We start from the raw sequence: 25,658 nt of genomic DNA, 5'->3' as shown, positions 1-25,658 counted from the left end.
ATTTTCGTACTCTCTACTCGATTGCCGTGCGAGCGGCCCACCCGCCCTCCCACTAACAGCCAAATGGCTGATCGGAATTGTCTTTGAAGGGTTTGGGTACCGCGGGAGTGTGGTCGCAGACGCAATGGCCTTCCCCACAATAAGTTAGTAGTGAGTACGGATCACGCGATGACGTTTAAGCAACGCTCATAGGATGTCACATACAAAGGACGGTCCTAGGAAGTTTTTTGTTTTTTCATTGTGATAGTCGAACTACGTTCAAATGTTTGCTCAAGTTCATGCCGTTCACCCCCTCTTCCGTCTGCGCCCACAATCCTTCGTTTCCCAAAGCTATGACTGGCAGGCGTTCTTGGCTTGGTATTTGACATATTTAGCTGTGGTTGTTTCTTTGTAAGCTGACTGCCTTGCCTAAGACCCGACGGCAAAATGAGCAGCATTGGGAGCGGGAGTATAAGGAGCGGGACATCAGCCGATGTGAGCGAAACAAGCTCGCAAAAATCTGATGCGCAAATGTTGCGGAAGCATAAGCGGTGAGTTTTTTACTTGAGTGGCTAGGTCAGCTCTTGGAGCTGAACTACCTCAGCACGCCCTGTCCGAGTGGCTTTGGAGGCTATCTTATACATCCATCTTATTCATTCTTAGTGAATCTGGTGTACAACAGTTTGCTTTGTAAGGATTGCGCTCAGTTACATGAACCTCTTCCGGTACTGCTCCGCGGCAGGATGCAAACTACCTGCGTGCTTTGAGCTTGTCGTGCTCAATCGTAAACTCGTGTGTCGAAAGCTGTGGGTTGTCGCATCTGGGGCGCGTATATCACAGCTACGAACTCGCGGGCCATAGGCCCTACAAGGCTTTGAGTCGCTGAACCAAAGCGAAGTTATTGCATGTATTGAAACTAGGATGGAACTTCTCGTGCTGTAAGCTTTAGGCAAAGTTGACACGAACAGCTCGGCGGTTACAATTCACTGATGCGAATAACCCCCAAACAGTGCACCAACGCGCGACTATGTAACAATGCTATTGATGGAGTCTCTTAGTATGCGACTAAGTGAGAAGGTTACCATCGGGGCTGTCCGCCACTCTCCGTACTTGCATGGCCTTTGCACGCCCTCGTATTTGCACGGCGTTTGCAAGTGCTACCGCCAACTTGGCGCAAACCCGACACTGTAATGGCCAAGTCCCCATGACTTTACAACCAACCCAACCCGTCCCAACCCAAATTGCTTGTTGATGTCCTGATCTCAGGTCCGAGGAGGAGAATGAGGAAGGTATGGCTCACCAACTTGGTCTTCATCAGTGTGCAGGCCCTCATCCGCGCGCGGGGATGTAGCACGGTAGTCTGCGTGTCAGTTCCCGCGGTGTGGAGGCCGTACAACGCCCCCATTAGCACTCAGCCGTGACCCACCGTGACCTGGCTAACCCGGTTAACCTGGTTAGCTGCACACGTGTCTTTTTTTTAACGTTCATCCGTATCGCCGCGGGGAACGCCATATACCTTATTCATATCGAAACGGGGCCAGTGAATGGGCTCTTGCCCGCCTGCTGCTCTCCTCCGTCACGGAAATCCTTTTTTTCCCACGAAATGTCACATCGCTGCCTGGTCTGGTCTGGGTTGACACTACTGCAATTAGCGGTTTAAGGTCCTGGGTTCGATTCCTGGGGAGACCCCCGAATTAGTCGGGAGCGCGAGATTATGGCTAGCTGCTGAGATGTGGAGTTGAGGTCACAGTTGATGGACCAGATTCGCACGCTGGATTGGTGGCGATTGCCGAACCCTCCGTCTCTTCGGGTGTTCGGGTGAATGGATGAGGAGGGGTCCCTGAAGGCTGGATCCGCCGCCTTGGACTTACAGTTCGTATGGCGAAGTACAGTGTGGTAGTGGTGGATGGTGCTATAAGGTGATAAATGATCTAGAACTGACAATGTGATAAAGCGGCCCAGAAGCCTCCCACTCTGTAACATTACAATTACAATTACATTACAATTACATCGCTGCCAAACTCCAACTGTCGGAAGTCACTCACAAGGCGCCCCGCCCAGAGCTTTCACGCGCTCCCATTCTCATGCCCATTCCCATTCACAACCTGGATACCTAGCAAAGATGAAACACATTACAACCCTAAAACCCAGCTTACGTACGCCACCGGCATTACTCCATTTCCCATCCCCCTTACATCTGTTGCTACTGTTGCTGATTCTGCAACGCAGGCGACCTTTTGGAGCAAAGGCGCTCCTTCCAGGAGGGCGTGTTCGCCTGCATGTACACTCTTGTACGGCAGTCCGTCCTCAGCAACTGGAAGTTCGCAGTACTTAAAATAATACTGGAGGGTCTGGTGAGATCCAGGGAGGGGAAAGCACGGGGGGGTTTGACAACTAGAGAGCAAAGTTGGATCGTCGGGTGGACAGCTGGCGGGGTGAGAGGGCGCCCCACCTGGACAGCCGCTCCCAGCTTGGCAAGTTGTCCGTGTTGCAGATTAGCTGCCGGTGTGCTGTGCTCGTGTAATGCGCGCTTCATCAATTCCAGAGGGTTCTGCGTGGCCGCCTGCATTCGTCAGTATGCACCGCCATGTACACCGCCACCAACCATCCGCCGGCAAGTCGCCGCTGCAGCACACCCTTTCATGGAACTTCCCTTTCCCGCTGTCGGCTTGCGCGCTCATTCTCCTCTGCTTATTATCCCATCTCTTATCCCCCCCCCGTCCTCCTCCCAAACTCCGCTACGGGGCCCGCCCTGTCCGCCATGGGGGCCCCGCGCTATCCATTTTTTACGTTAGTCACGTCCCACCCGGTCGCCCTCCTTTCCTACACCCTCCCCTCCCCACCCCACCGCACCCAACACCCCAGATGCCCTTCATTGTGGTGTTTAATCCCTCGGCCGACTGGAGCATAGAGACGGGCAACCCGGTGTGGCAAGTGGTGCGCTGGGTAGTGTGGCGCTCGCCCATCATGCGCATGTACGGCTATGACGTGTACATTCGGGTCATGTACGTCATGGCGGGCGCCGTGTTCCTGGCCGTGGCGGGCCTCATCTGGCTCACACTCGCGATGAGGAAGCAGGAACAGTCCAAGTGGCTGCGCCAGATGGCGATCGCGCTGAACGTGGTGTACGAACTGATGTTTATGGTATTTTACGTAAGTGCCGTGTAATGTACGATGCCGTACCGTACCGTGACACGCGGGCCTGGTCCCGGGGATTGGGGGGTTTGGGGGTTCTGCATGTGTGTGGGCTGGGTAGCTGCGGCGCGCGGAAGAGCTTGGCCCCGTTACCTGGCCCGGGGACAGGGTTTCGCGCGGCGCTGAGGCGCTTGGGCCCCGACCGGGGAGCGGAAAGCGCGTGTATCTCTGTTAATAGCTGCCGAGGGCGGAGTGAGTAGGCAGCGAGTAGTGGTGGTGGTTGTAGTAATAGTAATAGTAGTAGTAGTAGAAATAGTAGTATAGTAGTAGTTGAACAAGTCCAACTACCAGCATAATGTGTAGCTGGGTGGTGTCCCCTGACAAATGAGATTAGATGTGCCCCCACGGAGGAGGAAAGGCACCCGCAGCGTGATAAAACACGAGGCGTCCAGGTTATCATCAGCACCGGCAGCATGTTCTCAGTGCACGATGTTGTCTACAGTTCAATCCCCCTCCCCCCTCTACCATTCCACCATTGCACCACCCCACCCCACCCCAGCCCAGCCCAGCCCAACCCAAGCCACCCACATGACCTGTAGGTTTCCTTCATGGACTATTTCATGTTCACGGCCAACTGCAAGTTCACTGCAGCTGGACAAGAACACGAGTACTTCAAAGGCGTCAGTAAGTCGGGAAGTCGCAGATAAAAAGGGGGCTGTAGGGCTCAGCGGGGTGGCGGGAGGCGGCAGTGAGTCGGTGCGATTTGGTGGATGGCGCAATAAGGAGTGGCGGCTGTGCGGTGTTGTGTACATTTGGCAGGTTGTGTGCGAGGGGGGGGGAGGCTCACGGTTGTGACTTGTGGGGGAGTTGCACAGCCGCGGCGCATCAGGGGCGGGTGAGCCGCCCTCGGGCGACATGCGCACCACCGGGTCCTGAGGACCGGGACCGGGACGAGGGTCAAAGCGGCATCAGTCTAAGTCGCAGGCACCGAGGACAAGGGCTGCGACAGCACTTGCGTACACTTGGGGTCGTGCACGGGGCTCTGGGTAGGAAAGCGGGTAACTAGGAAGCTGCTGCTGCGTGGTGTAGGCTGTGGGCCAACTGGGCAGGGCCCCAGCTCCCAAAACCCTAAAACCCTAAGCTCCTCCAACTATCCTTATGCTCGTCCTATTACCCACTCCCCATCCCTGAACCCTAAACCCACTCGCCCCCTTGAACCCCCCTCTTCCCCCATCCAACCCTCTTCACCTCATCTTTGCTGTAAGCATCACTCGTCTGTGGTTCGTCTTCCCCCCCTCGCACCCCTCTGCCATATCCTGCTCACATCCTGCCCCCACCCACCCTTCCCATTCCCCTCTCCCTCTCCATGTTCCCCCCTCCGGTTTCCCTCCACCTAACCCCACGGCTGCTGTGACAGAGTGCTTCCAGATGCCCCACGTGCTCCACATGTCGGTGGCGCTGTGTACGGCCGCCGTACACCTGGGTGTGACGGCGCTGCTGGTAGTGGCGTCGTCTGACCTGAACCCGCTGTCACAGGGCTACCTGGCCTCACCAGACGTGGCTTCGCGACTCAAGATATTGGCGGCCAAGGCAGCTTTCATTGTTTGTGCGGATGACCTGCAGGCCTGGCCGCGAGTGCAAGTGGTGCTGATGGCGGTGGCAGTAGGGTTTATCTGCTGGTATAATTTTCGTAAGGTGTGTACGATACCTGTACGGCATGTACGGAGATGGTGGTATTGCCGCTGCTTGTTGTCTGCTTGAGAAGGAATTGGGAGAGAGAGGGAAGCGATTCCTTATCGCCATTTGTCAAAGAGCTTCTTACGTAAGTTTCACGGTGGGATGTTCCCACCGCAACCGTGCATCATGTATATTCCAGTGCCGTACAATGTACGGTGGGCTCTTGCACGGCAATTTGTTATGATCGCCCGTGCCGTCCCCTTTTTCCATCTGTATTCTCTCTCTCTCTCTCTCTCTCTCCCTTCGCAGCTTCCATTCTACCGCTTGGCTGTCAACGTGATTTGGTGCAGTATGTGGATTTGCGTGTGGTACACGTGTGTACTACTTGCCGTACTGGTGTTTGCAAAAGACCAATCCCTGGAGCAGCGCCGGTTGTATACTTTGGTGAGCCTGGTGGGGGTGCGGGGGTGAGGGGGTAGGAGCGGAAGTCGAGGCGTTTGACGTGCGGTTGAGGGGGGTTGACCATCCAAAGGGTGGGGGGGAAGGAGGGAGAGAAGGAGGGTGGCACGTTGCTACAGCTTGATGATGTCGCGCTGGTGAGCCACCGAGATGGTGAAGCGCCGTACCTTAAAGCTACAGTACATGCGCTTGCCATCGTACCTCTTCCCTCGTGCCTTTTTTCTTCCCGACCCCTCATACCTTTGCCCTGTGCTCCTCCCCTCACAAACATTCTTACATATACCCTCCACAACTCCTCGCGCCTCTCACCTTGCTCCTTGCTCCTCTTCCTATCCCTGTGTGCTGATGTACACGCGCAGTACGTATTGTACGGCATCTTTCCCGTACTGGTGGGCGGCATTGTGGTATGCTTGGCGCACGCGTGGTGGGCTATGCGGCCGGCACGTAAGTTTGAAGAGCTTCCCAGTTTTCGAGATGTACGAGTACAGAAGCTGCATCGCTTTGCGCACGTCCACGAGGTAGAGTTGTTGTCGCGGGTGATGAGGCGCTTCGATCGCGACGGCGACGTAGATGAGGACGCGGCGGCTCTTGGTGACGCAGTTATCAGGGTGAGTCGCGTGACGTGAAAAGAATAATATGAGAGGTGGGAGGTGTATGAAAGATGGAAGGGGTTCCATTTTCCTCCCCCGCGCACACACGCTCTATGCTTGTCAACACCTGCGCGACCTGCCAACACACCCCTACCCTGGCCCTGCTCCTCCTGCCGTGCGTGCTTGGCCTTGCCGCTGCAGGCCGGCATGCTGACCTTCCCCAACTCGCCCTTCCTCAACGTGATGTACGCGAACTATCTCTTGAGTGTACGGAAAGACGGTCCCGCTGCTCGTACACAGCTGCAGCTGGCGGCCAAGCACGGGCCCTCCCTGGTGGAGAGGTACCAGGTCGGTGGGTGGGACACAGAGGGGGTATGGGGGAGTCCATTCGGGGAGTTGCACGGATTATTCTTTTGCACGGAATATTCTTTTGCACGGATTAAATTATTCTTCCAGAAGGGGTGGAGATGAGGCGGCTGGGGGAATGGGGGAAGTTTTGAAATCCCGCCATTTTTCTGGTTGCTGGCGGATGGTGGTTTTGCCGGAACCCACCCAGCCATCTCACACCCGGGTCTCCGTTTGCCCCAGAAGATGGTCTCAGCTTAATTATACACACACAGACACACACACAGACACACACACACAGACACATACACACACAGACACACAGACACACAGACACACACACACACACACACACAGACACACACACACACACACAGACACACACAGACACACAGACACACACACACACACACAGACACAGACACAGACACACAGACACAGACACACACACACAGACACACAGACACACAGACACACAGACACACAGACACACAGACACACAGACACACACACACACACACACACGCACACACACACACACACACAGACACACGCAAAGGCCGGATCGATGTGTAACATTAAACAAAGAAAAAAACACGCACACACATATGCGGCACACGGCACACAGGTTGCGCTTGGAGCTTGCCACCCATGCACCTGAGCGGGTGGACCCAGTGGGCTTCGTTGGTACGGCACCGTTCTGACAATACCTAACCTACGTGCCGTACCGCCGTACAGATATACTGCACCTTGGAGTCTAGCAAGCGTCTCAAGGACAGCCAGGATGGCGGCATGGATTTGCAAGCCTATATCGAGTTTCGGAGGAACTTCAAGTAAGCACTGCGGGCCCGTTTACATCCCAGCCCCTACAGGCCGTGTAGCTGTGTGAGCTGTGTGAGGTTGTGGCAGTGGAAATGTGGGGTTGGGGATTAGGGGGAGGAGCTTGATTGGGGCCATGAAAAACACGGTGCCTCATATATGGTGGAGCTCAGGGACGCATTGCTGAGGGGAAACGTGGGTTGGGAGGAGGAAATGTGGTTGTTGGTGAGGCGGGAAGGAGATACCTTTTGGGCAGTGCAGCTCGGGTTGGCAGCTCGCGTAGTGGCCTCTCCCCCTTCCCTGTCCCCCTTCCTCCTCCCCTACCCCAGTTACCTACAACACGTCCAAGTCCACTTGTGTTTTCATATTTCCCCCCCCTCCTCCCTGGCAGCAGCTTCAATCGTGTGTGGTTCGTCTTCCCCCCCCTCCTCCTTCCTTGCAAAGGGCCGTACTGCGAGTTCATAGGGACGTGTTGGCTCTGGAGCTTGAGCTGTGGCGCACCTGCCTGCGCACCAGCTTGCGAGTGGCGACCATTGACGCGCTGCTGGACCAGCTGGAGGCGGCCACGGGGCGGGCCCATCAGGTGTATAAGAAGTGAGTCGGGAGGCGACGTCGGTAAATACACCGCTGAAAACACACACACACACACACACACACGTATTCCCGTGGTCCCGGATGTACCCCCCATTCCCACCTCCCCTGCCGCACTGTTTGCATGCTTGGCCGCCTGGACATCCGCAGTTTGCGTGCGAGTTTAAGCGTTGCATGTGCTCCCGTCTCCTCATGTGATAGGAGGGATGTAAAACCCTTGATAGGAAACCTCCCAAGACACGAAAAACCCGCACCCGTGTTTCCCCCCGACCCTTCCCCCCCGGGCCGTTTCTCCCCCCCCCCCGCAACAGGGTGCTTGAGCGGTACCCCACCAACGGCAAGCTGCTGCGGTGCTACGGCAAATTTTTGGAGGATGTACGGCACGACGCGCCGGCGGCGGCGCGTGTGTACGCCGAGGCGGCGCGCTGCGGCGGCGCCGACGCGATCATGTCTTTGGACCTCAGTGCCATACAGCAGGCGACCGAGAAACCCGACTTTTTGACGTCGTTGTCGCTTTTGGACGATGCGGTGGTGGTGATCAATGCTGAGGGGACCATTATGATGGTCAGCCAGGTACGAATCACAAAAACAGTTAGACCACCATATCCGTACGTCGTAAAGTGTACGACGACATGTCTTGGTTGGATAGAATTTGTCGAAATACCCGTTCTCCCGCCCCCCGAGAACTCCCACCCCTTCGAATCCCTTTGCCTCCGGTCCGAGCTCCATGTCTCCTTCCTCTGAAACTGGTGAATCCCTGCAAAACCCCCAACCCCACAAACGAACCAGACCCAAATTCCCAAACCCACCCACCCCCCACCTACCGTCTTTCCTCTCCTCCCCCCAATCCCGCATCAATCCTTGGCGTGTCAGCTTCACTCGTTCGTGGTGGTTCGTCTTCCCCCAAACCCGCGCCTTCGCCTCCTCCTCCTCCACCCCCCCTCCCCCCTCCCCCCTTCCCCCCCAGGTCGTTCAATCCGTGTTCGGTTACAGCAAGGCGGAGTTGGAGGGCGCAAACGTGAATCTGCTGATGCCGCAGCCCTTCAGCCAGCGCCACTCCTCATACTTGAGCCGCTACGTCGCCACGGGGGAGCCGCACATTCTGGATGCCGTGAGGGAGGTGGTGGGGCTGCACAAGGTAGGCGGGTAATGGTAGGGGGTTCGGTTGCCTGCCTGCGCGCCTGCCCGCCACCTCCGTCTAGCTCTACCTGCCTGAAAAGCTTCTACCATCTCACCCGTACATGTCCCGGCGCATTCCCCCCCTTCAGGACCGCTACGTCTTCCCGGTGGATTTGTGCGTCACAAAGATGAGCGGAAGCGGGTCGGACAGGTGCGGATGCGGAAATGGAGTGTGATTGTGGTGTGGGGATGGTGCCGTATCCGCCTTATCCGTCTTATTATCCCCGGGCCCCATATATACACACACATACATACACACGCCATACGTACAACACCCCGTGCACCGCTATCCCTGGGTCACACTCGCCCCTTCCCCCGACACCTCCATCCATGTCCAGATCTCCAGGAAACCTTTGAAACCCCCCACGTGGATTCAGCCATTTTCCAACCTTACCTAAACCCTCCGAAACCACCCCGCACCCCCCGCCCTGTAGTGTTTTTCTTGGTGTTTTGCGGCCGCTGCCGCCCAGCACGTTGCGAGTGCGGGCCTGGTTGGCGCCCAACGGCACATTTCTGTGCGGTGACCAGCAGTTCGCCTCGCTGTGCGGCCTCATGGAGAACGACCTGGTGGGTCGGTGGGTCAGAAGATAATTGGGAGGTGCGGGGGTGGGGGGGAGAGAGAGAGATTTCTAAACCGTAGGGGACGGACGGGAGGAGGGGGGTGAAGTTGATGCCGGCAGCGCTGATTGAGCTAGATCACCTTACCTGGCGGCCCCCAAACCCCCGGTGGCAACTTCAAAACACACACACACACACACACACACACACACACACACACACACACACACACACACACACACACACACACACACACACACACACACACACACACACACACACACACACACACACACACACACACACACACACACACACACACACACACACACACACACACACACACACACACACACACACACACACACACACACACACACACACACGCCCCTCCAACCTACCACATTACTCTGCCGCGCCGGCCACCCTCCCGTACCAACGCACACACACACACATACACGCTCTTCCCCCTACCTTGGCTCCGCAACCCCCAGGTGGGTCGTTCGCTTGCTTCCCTCTGCGCCAACCCCGACTCTGAGGTGTCTGCCCTGTTGGAGCGGTTCCGAGCTGCCTCCGCTCAGGAGCTGGTGTCGGGCGTGGTGCGGTGCGAGCTGCTGCTGCGGCACCGCTTCCTGGACCCCGTGGCGGTGGAGGTGGTGGTGGGGCTATCGGGTGAGACACGGGGGGGGGGGGGAGGGGTGTACAGGGAGTCCGTGGGGGAGGCAGCATGATGGGGGGACGGGAGAATGTCGTTTGCATGAGCAGCAGATATAGGGCTGCATGGTGTGGGGTTGGGCGGAAGGGGGCGAAGAGCGGCGGAGGAGCCCTGAGCTTGCATGCTAGCTTCTTGCGATTCTATTTGTACCTATCTGCACATACATTGGTCATCTGTGTGTGAGTGTGTAGATTGTTGTATGTGCGTACGCGTGAGTGAGTGAGTGAGCGAGCGAAAGTGAGTTTTCTGTTCTCTTTTCAGCCTCCTTCCCGGGCATTGCGCATATTCAAAACCTCACAAACTGTAAACAAGCCGACGAAATCTGTATGTATGTGACGCAAATTTGCTGTCACTGTGCCGATATCTGTCCGTCACTTTCACCTTGGTCTTTCCTTCCTAACCTTAACCCCAAGACCCCCTTTCCCTTCACTTCGACATATTGCCCACTGGTCGCCCGCCTCGGTAGGTACTGACGGCCAGCGCATCATGGCGCTCAGCTGCCGCCGCGCCGACGGCCGCGAGGGCAACCTGCTGGTGGTGGACACCCACATGCGCCTGAGGTTCGCGTCCCTGGGGCTGTCCACACTGCTCAACTACCCCATGAGGAAGCTGGCCACCATGAGGCTCGACCAGCTGCTACAGCCGCCGTACAATACACTGCACGCGAAGTGGCTCAGGGTGGGGCTGGGGGTTTGGGGGATATGGGTATCGGCGTAGCGGTATGGTTGCGTGTGTGTGCGGGGTGCCGTGTGCGGTGGGCTGCTTTTTGAAGTGGCATTGCTGGCACCATGAAATGCGACTTTGGGCGTCCTTTTGCCCCTTTCCTTCGCCCGTCCTACATGCCAGGCCTCTTGGGGGCCCACTCGCGGTTTTGTGTCTTTCGGGGGCTGTGACTTTCCTCGTTTTCGCCTTCCCTCTCGTGCCGGGATGGCGCCGCTGCCGCCGGGGTTCAGCGCGCTTCCCCCTGAGAACCCCTCCCCCTCCCCCTCCTCGTTTCGGGCCCCATTTCAGGATCCGCCCCACACGCCCAGCGTCACCAGCTGCCGCTCGGGACGTGTCGTACACCTGCTGAATGACGCGGGGGTTGCCGTACCTGTACGAATCAAGGTGTCTCCAGCCGCCGGCGACGTGGGCATGTCACTGTACGTGGTGCAGGTACGGCATATATGAGTATTATCTTTGGCGATCGGCGCACGTACGGTCGGAAGCTTACGTGAGTGGCGGCGGACATGCTTTCACTGGGCTCAGTGACGAAGAGGGGGGTTACTGGTGGAAAGACGAGCGAGGGTGCTGGTTTTAACTTAGAATTTGTTTGAGATGGTGGAGGCTGTAGGAGAGAGGTGGAGCCGATCCAAACATGGGACAAAGGAAAACTCATGAAGAGGGGGAGGAGCTGGGGAGGACCGTTGTGGATCATGCGCCCATGGTTTCCGTTGATTTCGGAGCACACTGTGGGCCGAATGGGCGCGGCGACCGGCGAGTGCTCATGCGGTTCTCCCGCTCGCTCAGCCCTCCTTCCTTGGAATTTGGGGCGGATTTGACGCACGGGGTAGGTAACAAACCCTCATGAAAAGAGAGAACAGATAAAGCAGAGTAGGTCTTGCATGAAGTCTGTCTGCGCATGACGTGCTTTGGAAATTTACTCCTCCCTGGACCCCTCCCTGGATCCCTCCTTGCCCACGAACATCACCGCCAGGTTGAGAGGGTGCACGTGGATGAGCTTTTAGAGGAGAAGCGGCTGGTGGTAATGGCGGACTTTTCGGGCCGCGTGCAGAGCGTCTCGCGACCCGACTCTTCGCTGTTCGGCTTCCCCGCCCTGGAGCTGTTGGGACGTAACCTGTGCGACTGCATCGACGTGTTTGGAGACGTAAGTTCTGGTTTGCACCTTTGTTTGTTTGTATGTATGTGTGTGTATACATGACACTTCTAGAAAGGGGAACTAGGACTTCCCGTGCGATTCCTGAGTTTTTTCCTCTTGAGTATATTGGAGTGGGTGAGGTGACCAAAGGGTGTGGGAAGGAGGAGTGGAAAACGTGTTCTCTGTATAATGCTATGAACGCCCGTCCTACCCCTCCTCCCTCTCTCATCGCTACCCACGTTTTCATGCTTTCCTCCTATTCCACCGTTCCGGCGTTCCAAATGTCTGGTTCTAATTTCCTGTCGCACCGCTGGCCACTACATCGCCGTGCACGTGTCCATGGGCAGTGGCGGAGGCGCGCGGGCGAGTCTCAGCTGCAGCTGCTGGTGCTGGCGCTGGTGGACCGGGAGCAGGAGATGCCCGGTGGGTGGGGGATGTTATGGCTGGATGGGGGGGTGGGGGGTGTTGTAGCTGGGTAGGTGGCTGGGTGGGGGGGTGGGCGGCCTCGTGGTGCTGTGGACTTTGGCAGTGATGAGGTTTTTGCATTTTGCAGGATTTTCTAATTCTTCTCACTGTGTTTTCGCCCTTTCTCCTCCGAAGACCGCCATTACCACCTCCACCGCCACCACCACCCTCTTTACTCCCATTTCCGCCGTTACCGCCGTTACGCCATCCACCAGGCACCTCCTGGCGCGTTCGAGTTCACTCCCCCGCCTCCAGCGAGGACCTCAGCAAAATGCCGCCCCTGGCTGCGGCGCTGCCCAGCATGCGACGCAAGCCCGGAGCAGGTTCCATATCCGCATGTCTGCAGGTGCGTGAAACCACATCAGCTCACTCACCCACCCACCCGCCAGCACACGCGCGGGCAGTGTGTCAATCGTGCGGTCGACATAATAAACGCACGCACGCACGCACACACACATGTGCTCCGTAGGGGCCGTGTATGGTTCGTGTGAGGAGAGGGGAAGTTCGAGTGGGAAGTCTCCGGGCTTTGTGTGGGGTGGCGGCGGGGAGGTGTGTGTGTGTGTGTGTGTGGATACGGGGGATTTGGAAGGGGATAGGATTGGTGAAGAGAGATCTCCGGACGTGAACTACCAACTACCAGCTAACAACTACCTAAATGTTAACTAAACCCTAAACCACCGAAACGCTTGTAGGTGGAGCTTCTGGACGATACGACGGAGGACAACGCCGAAGCTGGCGGCGGCACCGGCAGCAAAAGATGGCAGAAGCTCCTGCTGGGAGGTGAAGATGACATCCTGGGGATCAGCGGCGGCGCCGCCGCCGCGAAGGCAACAGCGGCGGCGGCGGCAGGCGGCGAGGCCGGCGGCGGTGGCGGCGGCGGCGGCAATGTGCACATCAAGCTGACGCTGTGGCGGCGGGATCTTCTGACTGGGATGGTGGAGTTGGACGAGCAGCTGCAAATCCGGAAGGCCAGCTACATGACAGGCCTTATGGTTGGGCTGCCATCTACTGCCATGCTTCGGAAGCCCCTTCACAAGTGCGTGGCATTGTTGTATAGGGGCATGTGCCTGCCTTGGTGGCGGAGGGTGGTGGTGGTACCCGACGGTTTCTGGGTGTGTGAGAGACCGGTTGTTGAGTTTGCGACGGCTCTTCTCTTTCTTGGGCTGTGTCTCCCACGCCAGGGTGATAACCCGGGTTTTCCGGGGAGGACTGTTCGTCTGTATCTCTCATCATGTGTACACGAATTATGCAAATGCAAATACACACGGTCCTACACATTGATATCCCCCTTACCTTTCCCTAAGCCCCTATAGAACATGAGATACCAATACCACGCGCCCACATGTACACACGTATCCCTCGTTTTGCAATGGGGGACCATTGCAATAGAGTATTAATATAACATTAACCAACAGAGCTACCTCGCGCCATCGCGCCCCCAACCTTGCCTTATTATCCCCCCGCTCGCACAGGTTCTTGGACTTGCCACACCGCAAGACCTGGGCGCAGATTTCGGACTCGGCCCATAAAAGCCACAAACGCTCCGCCCTGAAGATCTCTAGGAATCATGGAGCTTTGGTCAGCCCGCAAATGGCCTTCCTGGGGCCACATCCCGACATGGGTACCATGAGAATACTCGTACAGGTACAACGGTATATTGTACGGTTACGGGCGACTTGGCCACAGGCAAATGGTGTGCAGTCTGTGGGGCCCCCGCATACATATACTCCCTGCCTTAATCCGCGCAACATTTTGCTTCAACACCCTTTTTCCTCCGACCCTAACTAACCTGCGGACCTCAGTAACCGCCTTTGTCACAAACATTTGACTGGCGCTGCAGGGCGTCCAGACGTTGGCTCCAGGGGGCCGGCAGACGGTGAATGCCGTACTGCATCCCGACACAACTTATGTGGGTGCGCACGCGGACCTGCTGCGGGTTCTTCATTTGGAGGGGTCGGAGGCGGGGAAGGGAGGGGCTGGTAGTAGGGGTGGTGCGGAGGCGGCGGCGACGGGGCCAACCCATGACCATTTTAAGAGAACTGTGTCTAGGCGTGCCAGCGGTGACAAGGATGGGGTAACTCCGACGGTGCGGCGGAGAGGTGTGCGTGCAGCGGCGGCCGCGGCCGCGGCGGCGGCGGCGGTAGGTGCGCGGCGGTCGGGATCCCGACGGGCGGCCGCCAGGGGTGGCGGCGACGGCAGCGATGGTGACGGCGGCGTGAATGGTGATGGTGGCGGTGATCGTGGCTTTGAGGAGGATGAAGACAGAGTGGACGATGATGTTGATGATAGCAGCAGCAGTAGCAACGATGGCGATGGCAGCAGCAGTAGCAACGATGGCGACGACGGAGATGGCAGCTACGGTAACCGGGGCAAGGCCGGCGGCGGCGGCGCTACCACCGCCAACGGCGCCGGCGGCCACGGCACCGAGCCCGTTGACTACGCGGGTTTCGGGGCCGCTGACGACGCTGAAGCCAAGGGCCAGGCCAAGATGCTGCGCAAAGCCTGTGAGTTATTTTTCCATCAATGCCTTTTTCCCTCCTACCCCCTGCTCTCTCACCCCCGCACCACAGCCTCCCGGGTTCCATTCTTAATCTCTCCCCTCACACACACCGGGGGTGCGTGAGCTGCTAGGCCTAGAATAGGAGCGGGCGAGGGGAGGGGATGGGAAGGGAGATTAGGGCCTGGTCTGTCGGAGGAGATGGAGGAGACTGCTTCCCGCAGGAGAGGTCAATCTGTCCTTGAGCGAGATCTCCTCATCCTCCTAACTCCCCTACGAACCCCTTGATGTGGCTTTACCGCCTTGCTCCGCCTCGCTCGCTCCTCGCTCGCTCCTCGCGGACCCCCACGGCCCCCCACGCAACACTACGCACAGCCAGCAAATCTGAGTTCGTGGCGCAGTGGGTCCGCACCGTCAGCAAGCGGTCCATGATAGTCTCCGTTCCATTGGATTTACCGGATCCAGATCCGGATCCAGATACTGTGGTATACACGCCGACACGGCATGCGGCTGCGGCTGTGGTGGGGCCGGTGGGGCAACCAGGCGAACAGCAGCAGCAGCAGCAGCAGCTAGGAGCAGCAGCTGGTGTTCAGGAGCAAGGCTCATCGGCCGCCAAGTCGCCCACCACGGCGACGGGGTCGCAGCCTTCTTCCTCATCAGCCTTGGTAACCCATCCCCTTGTCCATCCCTTAGCGTTGAAACACACGCTGGTGATTGCTCAGAGCCGCAGACTGCCTACAGTTCCCGAGGTGGGCGCATGGGTGGATGTGGGAAGTAGGAAGTAGGGAGCAGGGTGTAGGAGGGAACGTCGCCAGCGTCAAAATGCAAAATGCAAAGCGCGGGGGGCATGTGCATGTGCCGCGAGTGTTCATAGTCCCCGGGACGTGCAGGACGCTGATGATGCATCACCGGAAGATGCACACCATGCCTGAGTGAAGTGTTGGGATCGGGGGCCCGGGTGGTGGAACTGGCTGCGACGCTGCTTTCCCACCACGTCCATATCTCTCCCACGGATTGCGGCTGATGTACTTTCACCCTAGCTGGGCCACAGCCTTTTAAACCTCTTATTAGACCCGGCATCCATCCATCCATCCATCCATCCATCCATCCATCCATCCATCCATCCATCCATCCATCCATCCATCCAGTCCCAGCCATCTAAGCGGGTCCCAGCCCACCCGCACATCCCGCTAGGGGCTGACACCTCACACATGCGCCCCACACAGTCACCCACTCGACCCAGTTTTCGTTGCCATCTGTATTTCTACAGACACCCAACCCGCCAGCGCGCACTGCCGAAGCCCCCCTACCCCGGGGAAGCCCTGGCACGCAGGCAGATGGCCTCATGCCGTGGGGGTGGATAGGGCAGCCAAACACACGCCATGTCACTCTCCTATCACTTCAACTATTTCCTCAGACGTCTGCCGTTACCCGCCGCGTATGGGGTATGGGCCTCTAGGATGTACACCCGCTGCGCTTGGGCGCGGTGGTAGACGCAGACGAGGGCGAGGGCGAGGGCCTTGGCGGCGGAAGTGGCGGCGGCGACGGCGGCGGCGGCGGCGGCCGCACACTTGACGCCACCGTGGCGGCGGATAAGTGGGAGCGGAACAGCGACGGCGGAGATTCCAGTGCGGATGGCAGCCAGGCAGCCAGCGGCGTCACCAGTGAGTGTGTTACGGTTTTTGATTTTTTTTGTTTTGGGTTTAGGTCAGTGCGCGTTTCCGGGCCCAGTTACCTCTGGGTGCTGTCTCGTAGGGGCTATCGCACTTTTGGCCAGCCGACGGGATGTCATACCTTGTTTTCTTTATCAGATCGAGGCGGTTCCGTGGCCTTCGGGTCTGTTTAAGCAGTACGAGCTCCTGAAGCTTGCAGCCATCCATGCGAAGGGGTGATTGCCCTAGAGGAAAGCTCGCTTAAAGGCCCGCTGTGACTTAAGTCACTCGTCTGGAACCATCCTTGATTATTATTTCTGGTACGCAGAATGCAAGTTTGGGCCTCAATCCTACCACCTCCGTGTCCCATCACAATCTCCATCCCTCCCCAAAACCAGCAAACTACCTCTTCGCCTTCCGGCCGTCGGCCTTACCCCCCCCCCCCGCCATGTCCCCACGGCACATGGTTCCAGCCATCCTCTCCTCTCGCCCCATCTTCCACCTTCCAGCCCTTTTCCCTCGGGGCTCCCTACCTTTCCGATGCCGAACAATTCCCTTCCGCCCCAAAACCCCAATCCTCCATTTCCTACTGATCAGGTCTCACTGACAACCAGTCGGCGATTGATGTGGTCGTTGACGCGCGGCGCGGCAAGCTGCTCAAGTCGCTGCAGAAGCTGCTGATGGGCCCTTTGCTGATGGCGCCCCTGGAGCGGTTGCGGTTGCACAGCTACTGCCTGCTGGCGCTCATGTTGGCGACCCATATCGCCTGCTATGTGGTGGTGACCAAGGTCGTGAGTAAAGAGCACACGTAAGTGAGGGGGCGGTGGAAAGGGGGGCTTTGGCGGGAGGTGGGAGGTAGGGAGGAGACAATCCGGTGGGAAGGGGAGCGGCGGCTGCGGATCATTGACCGCATGGAACGTCTCTTAACAACAGGTTGGCTTCTGCCTTTCCCTAGATGCCATCCCGCCCCATCCCATCCCATCCCCGAACCCGCCGTCCCCGCAGCGGCGTGTACATGGTTCACCGTCAAGCCAGGGCCATGGACCGCGCCTCCCTGCTGGTGGTGCGCATCCTCATCGGCACCTTTTGCGAGAGGGCCAACAACACGGCCAAGGTGTCGGCCTGCACGCCGCCGCTGAGCGTGCATCTGAACAACATGGTGGTGGGTTGCGTGGGGGAACCCTGCAGGTGCCACACGGCGGGCAATCAAGGGCCAAGCAAGCGATGAGGGCCCGATGAGGGCCGGATAGGGATCAAGCAAGAAGAGCAGCGGTTGGCTGGCGGGGCGTGGTGTCCCTGGTGGGGGTTTTCCGTATGTGATGTGTATTAGGGGAGCCCCGGAGAACAGGGGTTGTAGAGGAAAAGACCTGGCAGCCCCCCATTCTTCGTTGGGCGCGCTAAGACTGTGACCCTGCCTGTCGGTTGGTGCTGTGTCCGTTGTAACCCTTTTACCGCTGCTGATGCCGGTGCCTGCTGATGCCGGTGCTGCTGTTGATTGTTATATTTATGTTCGTTATGTTGTTGTTGGTGTTCCCTCGTAGGCGAGCGTCACGACGTTGGAGCAGGATCACCAGGGTATGGGGGTGGGTACCAAGGGTTTCAGGATTAGGATGCCGGAGTGGAGAGAGGGAGGGGGCATCAGTGGCGGGGCGCGGAAAGGGGAGGGGAGATACCGCCGCAAACAGAAGCAACACCCCAGTATTATGGCTAGATGAGGACTCGGGACTCCAGCCTGGTAACCCAGCTGGATGAGGTGGAACAGCGCGCGGGAAGGAGGGGGGTTTGTGAGGAGCAAAAGGAACTGGGAATCGAGAGGGCCGTTTGCATATATGCTAGCGTCCCGCATCCCGTATTTGCCCGTTTTCATTTCCCCCTGCGCTTGGAGTATCTTTCTATCTCTGGTATCAGCATTACTCGTCTGTGGTCCGTCTTTCCCCCTGCTTCTGCTCCCCTCCCGGCCTCCTTCCCTCCTTCCCTCCCATCTCAACTCCTCCATCAGCACTATCACCTCGTGCCCCCTGCCGTGTAAAGGGGTAAGACCCCCCAATCCAACCCCTTGCCTCCTTCTTCCCAATATGCTTATAATGTTCCTCCTCCAACCCCCCTCCCCCGGCCCTCTCCCGGGCCCCAGGGGTGTACCTGGGGTTTTCCACCTCCAAGGTGACGGCTCCTAGCTCCAGGGTGTACGGCATTTGGACGAACCCGCAATGGGAGTACGACGTGTACATGGACACGCAGCCTCCGCGAGTCCTGGCTCAGAAGACTGGGGTGTGGCAGTTGGGCAACCGTTTCATCGCCGCATCGCGAGAAGCGCTCTACTGGATGCCCAAACTGCGTGACGAGTTCAAGTAGGTTTCTTTGGATTGGGGAAGATGCGCAGCGAAAGGATGAAGGAGGGTAGCGGAAGGGAAAAAGGGGAGGGAGGGGATCAGGTAAAGAGAAGCCACCGACTTAGACGCGGTCCGGAAGGGCTTTTGGAAGAGGAGAGGCAGCGCCTGGGGTAGGTTATAGTGGGCGGACGGATAGGTTGACGGAATAGGTACTGAAATTTTGGATGAAGTATGTTGGGAGACGTCCTTAGGAGAGGTTATACAGCGGATTCTTCTGCTGTCAGAGAATGTGCTAGCTGGAGGGAGGATTGGGGGGGCAGCAGATAGGGAAGGGAGAGGATAGCGCCAGAGCGGGGAGGACAGGGATGAAGGGGGAAGCGCCAGGCACGACGGATTTTCGTGGTCTCAGCTATATACGACTTGTGCGACCCTTTCGCAGATTTCACCCCGTGTATCAGTTTATGGTAACCAACGGTCTGGGACCGTTGTTCGTTGGGTACGCCACCTCCTTGGACGAGCTTATGGCGGCGGCCTGGGCATCCCTGGACAACCTGAAGACAGGTGTGTCGGTTTGTGTGTATTTCCCGGCCGGTGCGGCCCCATCTGTAACATCTGCTTACCTACTCCTACTGCTGACCACGCTTTCTCTCCTGGCTGGCCGCGCGCCCGCCTTCCGACAATTCCTCCGCCGCGTCGTCTTCCATCTCCCTCAAGATGTACGTCACGTCCTCACCCACGCACTCACTCACATCCCTCGCGTCTTGTTTTCCTCCCTCATCTTCTACTTCCCCCCTCTTCCCGCCCAGATTGCCCACTTTTCAGCAAGACCCCTACTGGCTGACATCCATCCACCTCTTCTTTCCGCTTCCCTCCCCCTTCTTGTAACCCTCCCCGCGCCCTTACTTTCCCCCTCTCCCGTCTCTACCCCCGTCCCCACCCTTCCGGCGAATCCGGCGCGATACCGAACCAAATGGAATCCGTACCTCATCGTGTCCTCATTTTGATCCGCGTGTCGTACCTGTCGTACCACGTCGTGATTCCGCGCTTCGTGGCGGCGGTCGCGCACCCGACCTTTCCTCACCTCTCGGCGATATCCCTTCTTCTTCGAACTCGAACTCGAACTCCCAGTCCTCATCATCGTGTTGGTGGTGGAGGTGTTGGTGGTGCAGCTGTCCTGTCTGGGCTACGAGTGGTTGTTGATGCACCGCCTGGAGAGGGCCCGACTGATGGGCATGTTGTCCATGGTGGGGCTGCCGGGACCGGTGCTGCGGCAGATGGGCAGCAGGGAGGTGAAGGTGAGCGGGGTATTGGAACTGGGGGCCAAGATGAGATGGCCAGGGGGATGAGGGAGGGAGGGATGAGGGAGGGAGGGGGGAAGGGCGGGAGGGATGCTGGGTGAGCTAGATGGCTAGCTGGCTGATTGGCTGGCTAATGTAAGGCGCGTTTCGACGGCATGAGGTGCATGGGGCTTACGGTGCGGCCTCGCGGTTGGCCAAGGGGCGGCGAGGCGGAGTAATCGAATAGGAAGGCTAGGGCGACCTAGCGACCTAGCGATCTAGGTTAGGGCGACCCTAGGGCTCCGCCACCTCCGACCCCCGCTTTCTGCCCCTTTGCACTCGCAGACCCTCCTTTAGTGTTGACCTTCTTACTTGTGTGCCGTATTTCTCTTTCCGCAGGTTTTGGACGAGAGTGACGACGAGCTAGATGATGATGCCAGCGCCAAAGACGGAGGCGAGCAGGAACAGGGTGGTGGCGGCGGCGACGACGGCACAGCTGCGGGGTTCAGCAAGAAGGACAACGGCAGCGGCGACGGCAGCGGCGGCGGCGGCAAGGAGGGGGGTGCTGGCGGCGGCGACCGGACTGGCGGAGGAGTGCGCCTGATGCCGCCATCTCCCGTTGCTCGTACTGGCGGAGGCGGTAGGGGTTGTGATGCTGGTAATAGGGGTGATACAGCCGAGGCAGTCCAGCGGGACGGGAGTGAACAGAGCGGCGGCACGGGTGGTGGTGAGGGTGGCGAAACACCCGACAGACGGAACGGCGGAACAGCAGCAGTAGCAGCAGCAGCAGCGAAGTCAGCGGCGGCCGCCGGAGCAAGAGGAGTAGGAGGCGGCGGAATAGGTGGGCGGCGGCGGCGGTCTCTGCTGTTGGAGGCTGCGGCATCCGGCGATGGCGGGGGAGAGGTGAGTATGGACCGCGATGATGAAGGGGGAGAAGAAAGCCGCCCCTGCGGCTTTGGGGGAAGGAGGGCGGGAGGGGGGGGGAAATTCGTGAAAAAGATAGCGAATCGGCTTCCAAATGGTCGTAATGGACTAGTTTGTTCTAAACCATGGTTGGCGGTAGGCTCTAGGAGATGACGTCTGCGTTTGCTAATACATGCCCAAATCCTGAGGCCATCTATCCACCCCTCCCTCCCGCAACCCACTTGCCGTTCCGTCCTCTCTCCCTCCCTTTTTTTATACACGCACCAACACTCACACACCGATTTTCAGGACACGGAGTTGCTGGCATTGGAAGGCCCCGCCACACAGACTGCCGTGAGCACCACCGTCTCTGCCATGACTTCGGCTACGGCTACCGCCGCTGCCGGCGGCCGAACGGGGCGCTTCACCACGGCCAGCCGCTCCCATAAGGCCCGGTGGACCGTGGCTGGCGCCGGCACTCAATACATCAACGGCAAGGCGCTGGTTCTGTCCAAGTGGCGGGACGTCCGGTTTATGGTGCGCGGGGTTTTATGGGTTTCTTGGGGGAATCTTTAATGGGTTTTGGAGCGCGGTTGGCTGGCTTAGTGGCTGGCTGAGTGAGACTGTTTTTTATGTTGGATCTTTGGTTGGTTCGGTGGGTAAGGGCGGCTCCGCCATTGCTGTTCTGTATCCATGACAAGGACATCCAAACTCCGACCTTGTTAGCCATCGTCACTGCCGCCATCATGGAGTCTCATCTCCATGTTTTATTGGTCTGTTGGAGCCCTACATTTCTGCATTCGGCAGCATTGCTGTGCAACACACCTCCAAACGCCCGCTCCAAGCCCCGCCCTCGGGCCTTCCTGAGTTACAAGCAAGTAGTGGTGTTGGGTCCCGGGCTTGCCACTTCAGGAGTGCATGTGTATGTATGTGTATGTGTGTATGTATGTGTATGTGTGCATGTGCACCTCACATGACACTTCGCCCCTTCCCGCCCCGCTCGGCCCCTCCTCGGTGTTTCCACCGGTGCCGTCCCGCTTTTCCAGCTCCTACCCGTGCTGTGGTTTGCGGGCGTGCTGGCGATCTACACGGCCAGCATCCTCAGCCTGTCCGGTATGCAGGGCCCTCTCGCCACCCTCAACATGGCGTGCCATGTGGTGTACCGATACACACGCGTCAGGGCGGTGGGCTTCTCGTTTCTGACGCAAGACGACACCGCATCGCGGGCGCTGTGGCGTGATATGCTGCGCACGGAGGTGCGCCTGTTTGCCAACGAGTACGACGCGCTGATGTACGGTGGTACGGCGGCGTCGCAGGTGAATAGGGGGGTGGGGGTGGGGGTTGAAAGGGGCGCCAAGGCGGTGCGGGTTGGGTCCTTCTCCACAGTTGCAGGGACTTTGAAAGTCGGCAGTGGATCCGTCTTTTTGGATTTTGCAAACGAAATGCAAAGTAGACGAAGCGGAGGAACTCCCCTACGGGTAAGAAGGGAAGACTTTGGGGTTCTTCCCCGAAAGGGAACCCCTTTAGTTCCCTTTGGTTGCCCCTTCGGCTCATCCCCTAAAGGGGATCTAAAGGGGATGAACAAAAAGGGTAAACCAAAGGGGACAACCAAAGGGTTTCCCCTTGTAACCAAGTAGTTATCCCTCTCCCTCTCCCCGGCCCCCACCTTTCCTCCCCTGCCCTGCCCTGCCCTGCCAATCCTCCCCCCCGCCAGGTCAACAGCGTGTTCACTCACGCTGTACCCCCCAGCACTTTTGCATCCTCCGCCTTTGCTGAAGCCTTCTTCAAAACCAAACGCTGCTTCCGCTTCAACCAGAGCTTGTGCGCGAAGGTCGGCTCGCCGTACTATGAGGTGGGAGCCCGATAGAATCCCCTAGGCGGTTTTGTCGACTAGGAGAAGGGAGGAGGGGGAGGAGGAGGAGGAGGAGGAGGAAGAAGGGAATAGGTCGGGGTTTTTACTCGAGCGGGGGTTCAGTGGGCTTCTGGGCTCGGTGTGGGACCTGCTCTGGTGGCCTTTGGGATGCGGCACCCCCACCCAGGCGGATGCAGTCGTGAAGGCGAACCACTAACGAGTGAAGCTGATGCCAAGGATGAGTCGGGAAGGGGAGCAGCGGCGGTATGTGCTGGGTTGGAGGAGGGAGGCGGCGCGTTTGCGGATGATGGTGAATGAATGACCCTTGCAGCCCGTGCAGCTGTTTTATCGCGCACAGTACGTACACAACACGTCCACCACATATTAAGCCGCTTTACTGGGGGGACTTTGGAGCGATGGTCTTTAAGGGTTGGGGAAAGTTGAAGGAGGGAGCTCGAAGGAACGGCTGGGAGCGTTGACTTGATTTGGGTTGGTTTGTTTGGATGGAACGCATCAGTGGTGTGGCGGCGCGGTCCTTGGGCCGATTAGGTAACAAAGTAAAAAGCTTGGAGAAGGCTTGCGTGCTGCAGGTAGGATAATGTCCCCGTTGTGGTCGAGATCAGGTCTCTTGGTTGGACAAGGCTCTCGCGTTTCTTCTGTTGTGCCCGGCCTGTACGACATGTGTACGACAGGTGACGCACAACGGGTTGGACGTGATGGTACGGCGAATGATTATGGAGATGGAGCTGCTGATCAGCGATGCTGATGAGGATGTGGCGTACAATGGCACCAGGTAACAACTTACAACCGTACATTTGTACAGCTGTACGGCCGCCACGTCAAATCTTTTACCATTCGCCATGCATGTCGCACGAGTAAATGCGCAGTAAAAAGAGTTGACTTGTTTACAGTGCGCAGTAGCCATGCCTTACTACTTGTCTTACACCGTGTTGTTGTACAGGTGGACGTTCATGTACAACGTTGGCACGTTTGACCTGTACGAAGGGCTACAGCAGGCAGCCCAGTTATTTGTGGACTACTCCATCTCCAAATACAACTCTGTGAGTGACAGACAGACTGACAGACTGATCAGATTGATATCCGTCTAAGGACATGCGCCAGCTTCCAGGAACGGGGCCGCAGCCGAATGCTCTGTACGTGGGCCTCACATGGCCGCCGTACTCGCCGCCGCATCCATTCACCATTCATTCATCGTTTCCTGCATGCACGTAGGGTATAGTCCTGGGATAAAACAATTGCCCGGTCTGTTTCCTACTTCCCGTCCTCTTTCTCGCAATTGCTGTGTCCTTAGCCTTACAGCCTCTCGCCGCCTCTCTGTTTTGCCCGTCACCACTCTGCTGTTTCGCCATGCGCGGCCGCTGTATTTTCCTCTTTCTCATCTTCTTGGCTGCCGCCGCTCCTTGGCGGCAGGTCACCACGTTGCACACGGTGAGGAAGGCCGCTGGGAGAGGGAAAGGGGAACAGGGGGAGGGAGGGCGGGAGAGGGAGGGCGGGCGAGGGAGGGCGGGAGAGGGAGGGCGGTCCAGTCGCCGGCGGGCAGGTAACGGTGGGTTGGTGGGTTTGCAAGGACCGGCTACGTGACGGCTTTTCTTGACGAATGGACAGCGGGGGAGTCGTCCGTCCCCCATGTGGCCGCTGTGCAGCTGCAACGCTCGCGGTTTATCAGGCCGGTTTATCCTCCTTCGCCCTGGCTCCAGCAACAGTACGTACGACTGCGGGGTGTTGGCCCCACGGCTGCAATTGCTTTGTGATCGACCGTGAAGGCCTGGCTGTGAACCCATTGCCGAGTGCCTCCCTGCCGATCCCTTGATCTGGTGTTGTAGATTCTGCTGGTCGCGACCATCTTGCTGTTCGCTGTTTACATCGTTTTTGTGCTGTGGCCGCACCTGGCCAAGCTCAAGGCCGATGCGGCGAGGCAGAGCGCGCTGCTGAGCCACGTGCCGGCGGAAGTCGACACAGTGGGTCATGTCAAGGCGATTGTGCGCGCCGCGCGCTCCGCCGCGGCCGCCCGCCGTGCCTCGGCAGGCTCGGCGACCGGCAAGTCGCCCACGGTCGCCACCGCAACGGGGGTCTAGTAGGCAACCCCACTCTCGCAGATGCATATCGACATTTTGCTTGGCGACCGGCCACTGGCGACAACTGGCGCGCGTGTTTCGCATCGTATTTTCGACGTGGCGTTCACGGAAGGTGCGGTTTCCCGAAACCCTAAGCCCTGCACTGGCAGGATTTCTTTGGCCAGAGCCCGAGGCCGGAGCCTCGCCTCACAGTGCTGATGCGCCCGGCTCATCAGACTCATCAAGGCCAGGCTATCGAATTAAATGGAGGTGTGTTTTCATGCTTTCAGCCGCGGGTAGAAACACAGGTGACGATTGAGGAGTATGTTCGGCCTGAAGTTTGTGGCGCCTCGTGGTAGCGCCTTAGGGCTTGTTGCAGGCGTGCCCAGGGTTAGTAAGAGCGGTGGCTGGCGATATGCTGGGGCAATCGGTTATGTAATTCTCGATTAAACTGAATTTACCGTCGGTGGCGCGAGTTTGACAGCGTCGCGGGGGTAAATTTGTTATAGAGACTGTAGTAAAGGGCTTGCCGCAGCCGGCGATCTATAAAAACATTGATTTGTACGGAGGCCCTTTGTTTACGACATTTCGTAATCATGGTATAAGCGGCGCTGTTGATACGCGCGTCCAGGCAGTAGGTGTGTGTGTGTGTGTGTGGTGTGTGTGTGTGTGTGGTGTGTGTGTGTGTGTTGGTTGGTTGGT

General features: G+C 58.2%; 1 protein-coding gene across 1 annotated transcript; it reads left to right on the top strand.

Moving 5' to 3' along the window:
• Window positions 1-426: 426 nt before the first annotated feature.
• On the top strand, window positions 427-24,977 carry VOLCADRAFT_93382 (uncharacterized protein; the record flags this gene model as incomplete). The annotated part of the gene is made up of 41 exons (XM_002952672.1): window positions 427-530; window positions 1,246-1,268; window positions 2,209-2,333; window positions 2,845-3,132; window positions 3,714-3,798; window positions 4,532-4,809; window positions 5,101-5,235; window positions 5,610-5,858; window positions 6,042-6,188; window positions 6,924-7,018; window positions 7,449-7,598; window positions 7,907-8,168; window positions 8,563-8,733; window positions 8,864-8,925; window positions 9,209-9,341; window positions 9,827-10,004; window positions 10,514-10,725; window positions 11,059-11,202; window positions 11,744-11,914; window positions 12,253-12,328; window positions 12,586-12,716; window positions 13,063-13,406; window positions 13,843-14,014; window positions 14,211-14,514; window positions 14,941-14,985; window positions 15,243-15,616; window positions 16,327-16,531; window positions 17,117-17,327; window positions 17,525-17,681; window positions 18,061-18,094; window positions 18,651-18,867; window positions 19,289-19,410; window positions 19,978-20,144; window positions 20,526-21,029; window positions 21,339-21,566; window positions 22,076-22,345; window positions 22,744-22,881; window positions 23,574-23,674; window positions 23,843-23,942; window positions 24,313-24,330; window positions 24,726-24,977. The coding sequence occupies 41 exons, from the start codon at window positions 427-429 to the stop codon at window positions 24,975-24,977; spliced, it is 7,182 nt and encodes a 2,393-aa protein (XP_002952718.1).
• Window positions 24,978-25,658: the final 681 nt, after the last annotated feature.

Source organism: Volvox carteri (assembly GCF_000143455.1).
Source record: "Volvox carteri f. nagariensis unplaced genomic scaffold VOLCAscaffold_31, whole genome shotgun sequence".
NCBI classification, from domain to species: domain Eukaryota; kingdom Viridiplantae; phylum Chlorophyta; class Chlorophyceae; order Chlamydomonadales; family Volvocaceae; genus Volvox; species Volvox carteri.
This window is presented reverse-complemented; position numbering and strand designations above follow the sequence as displayed.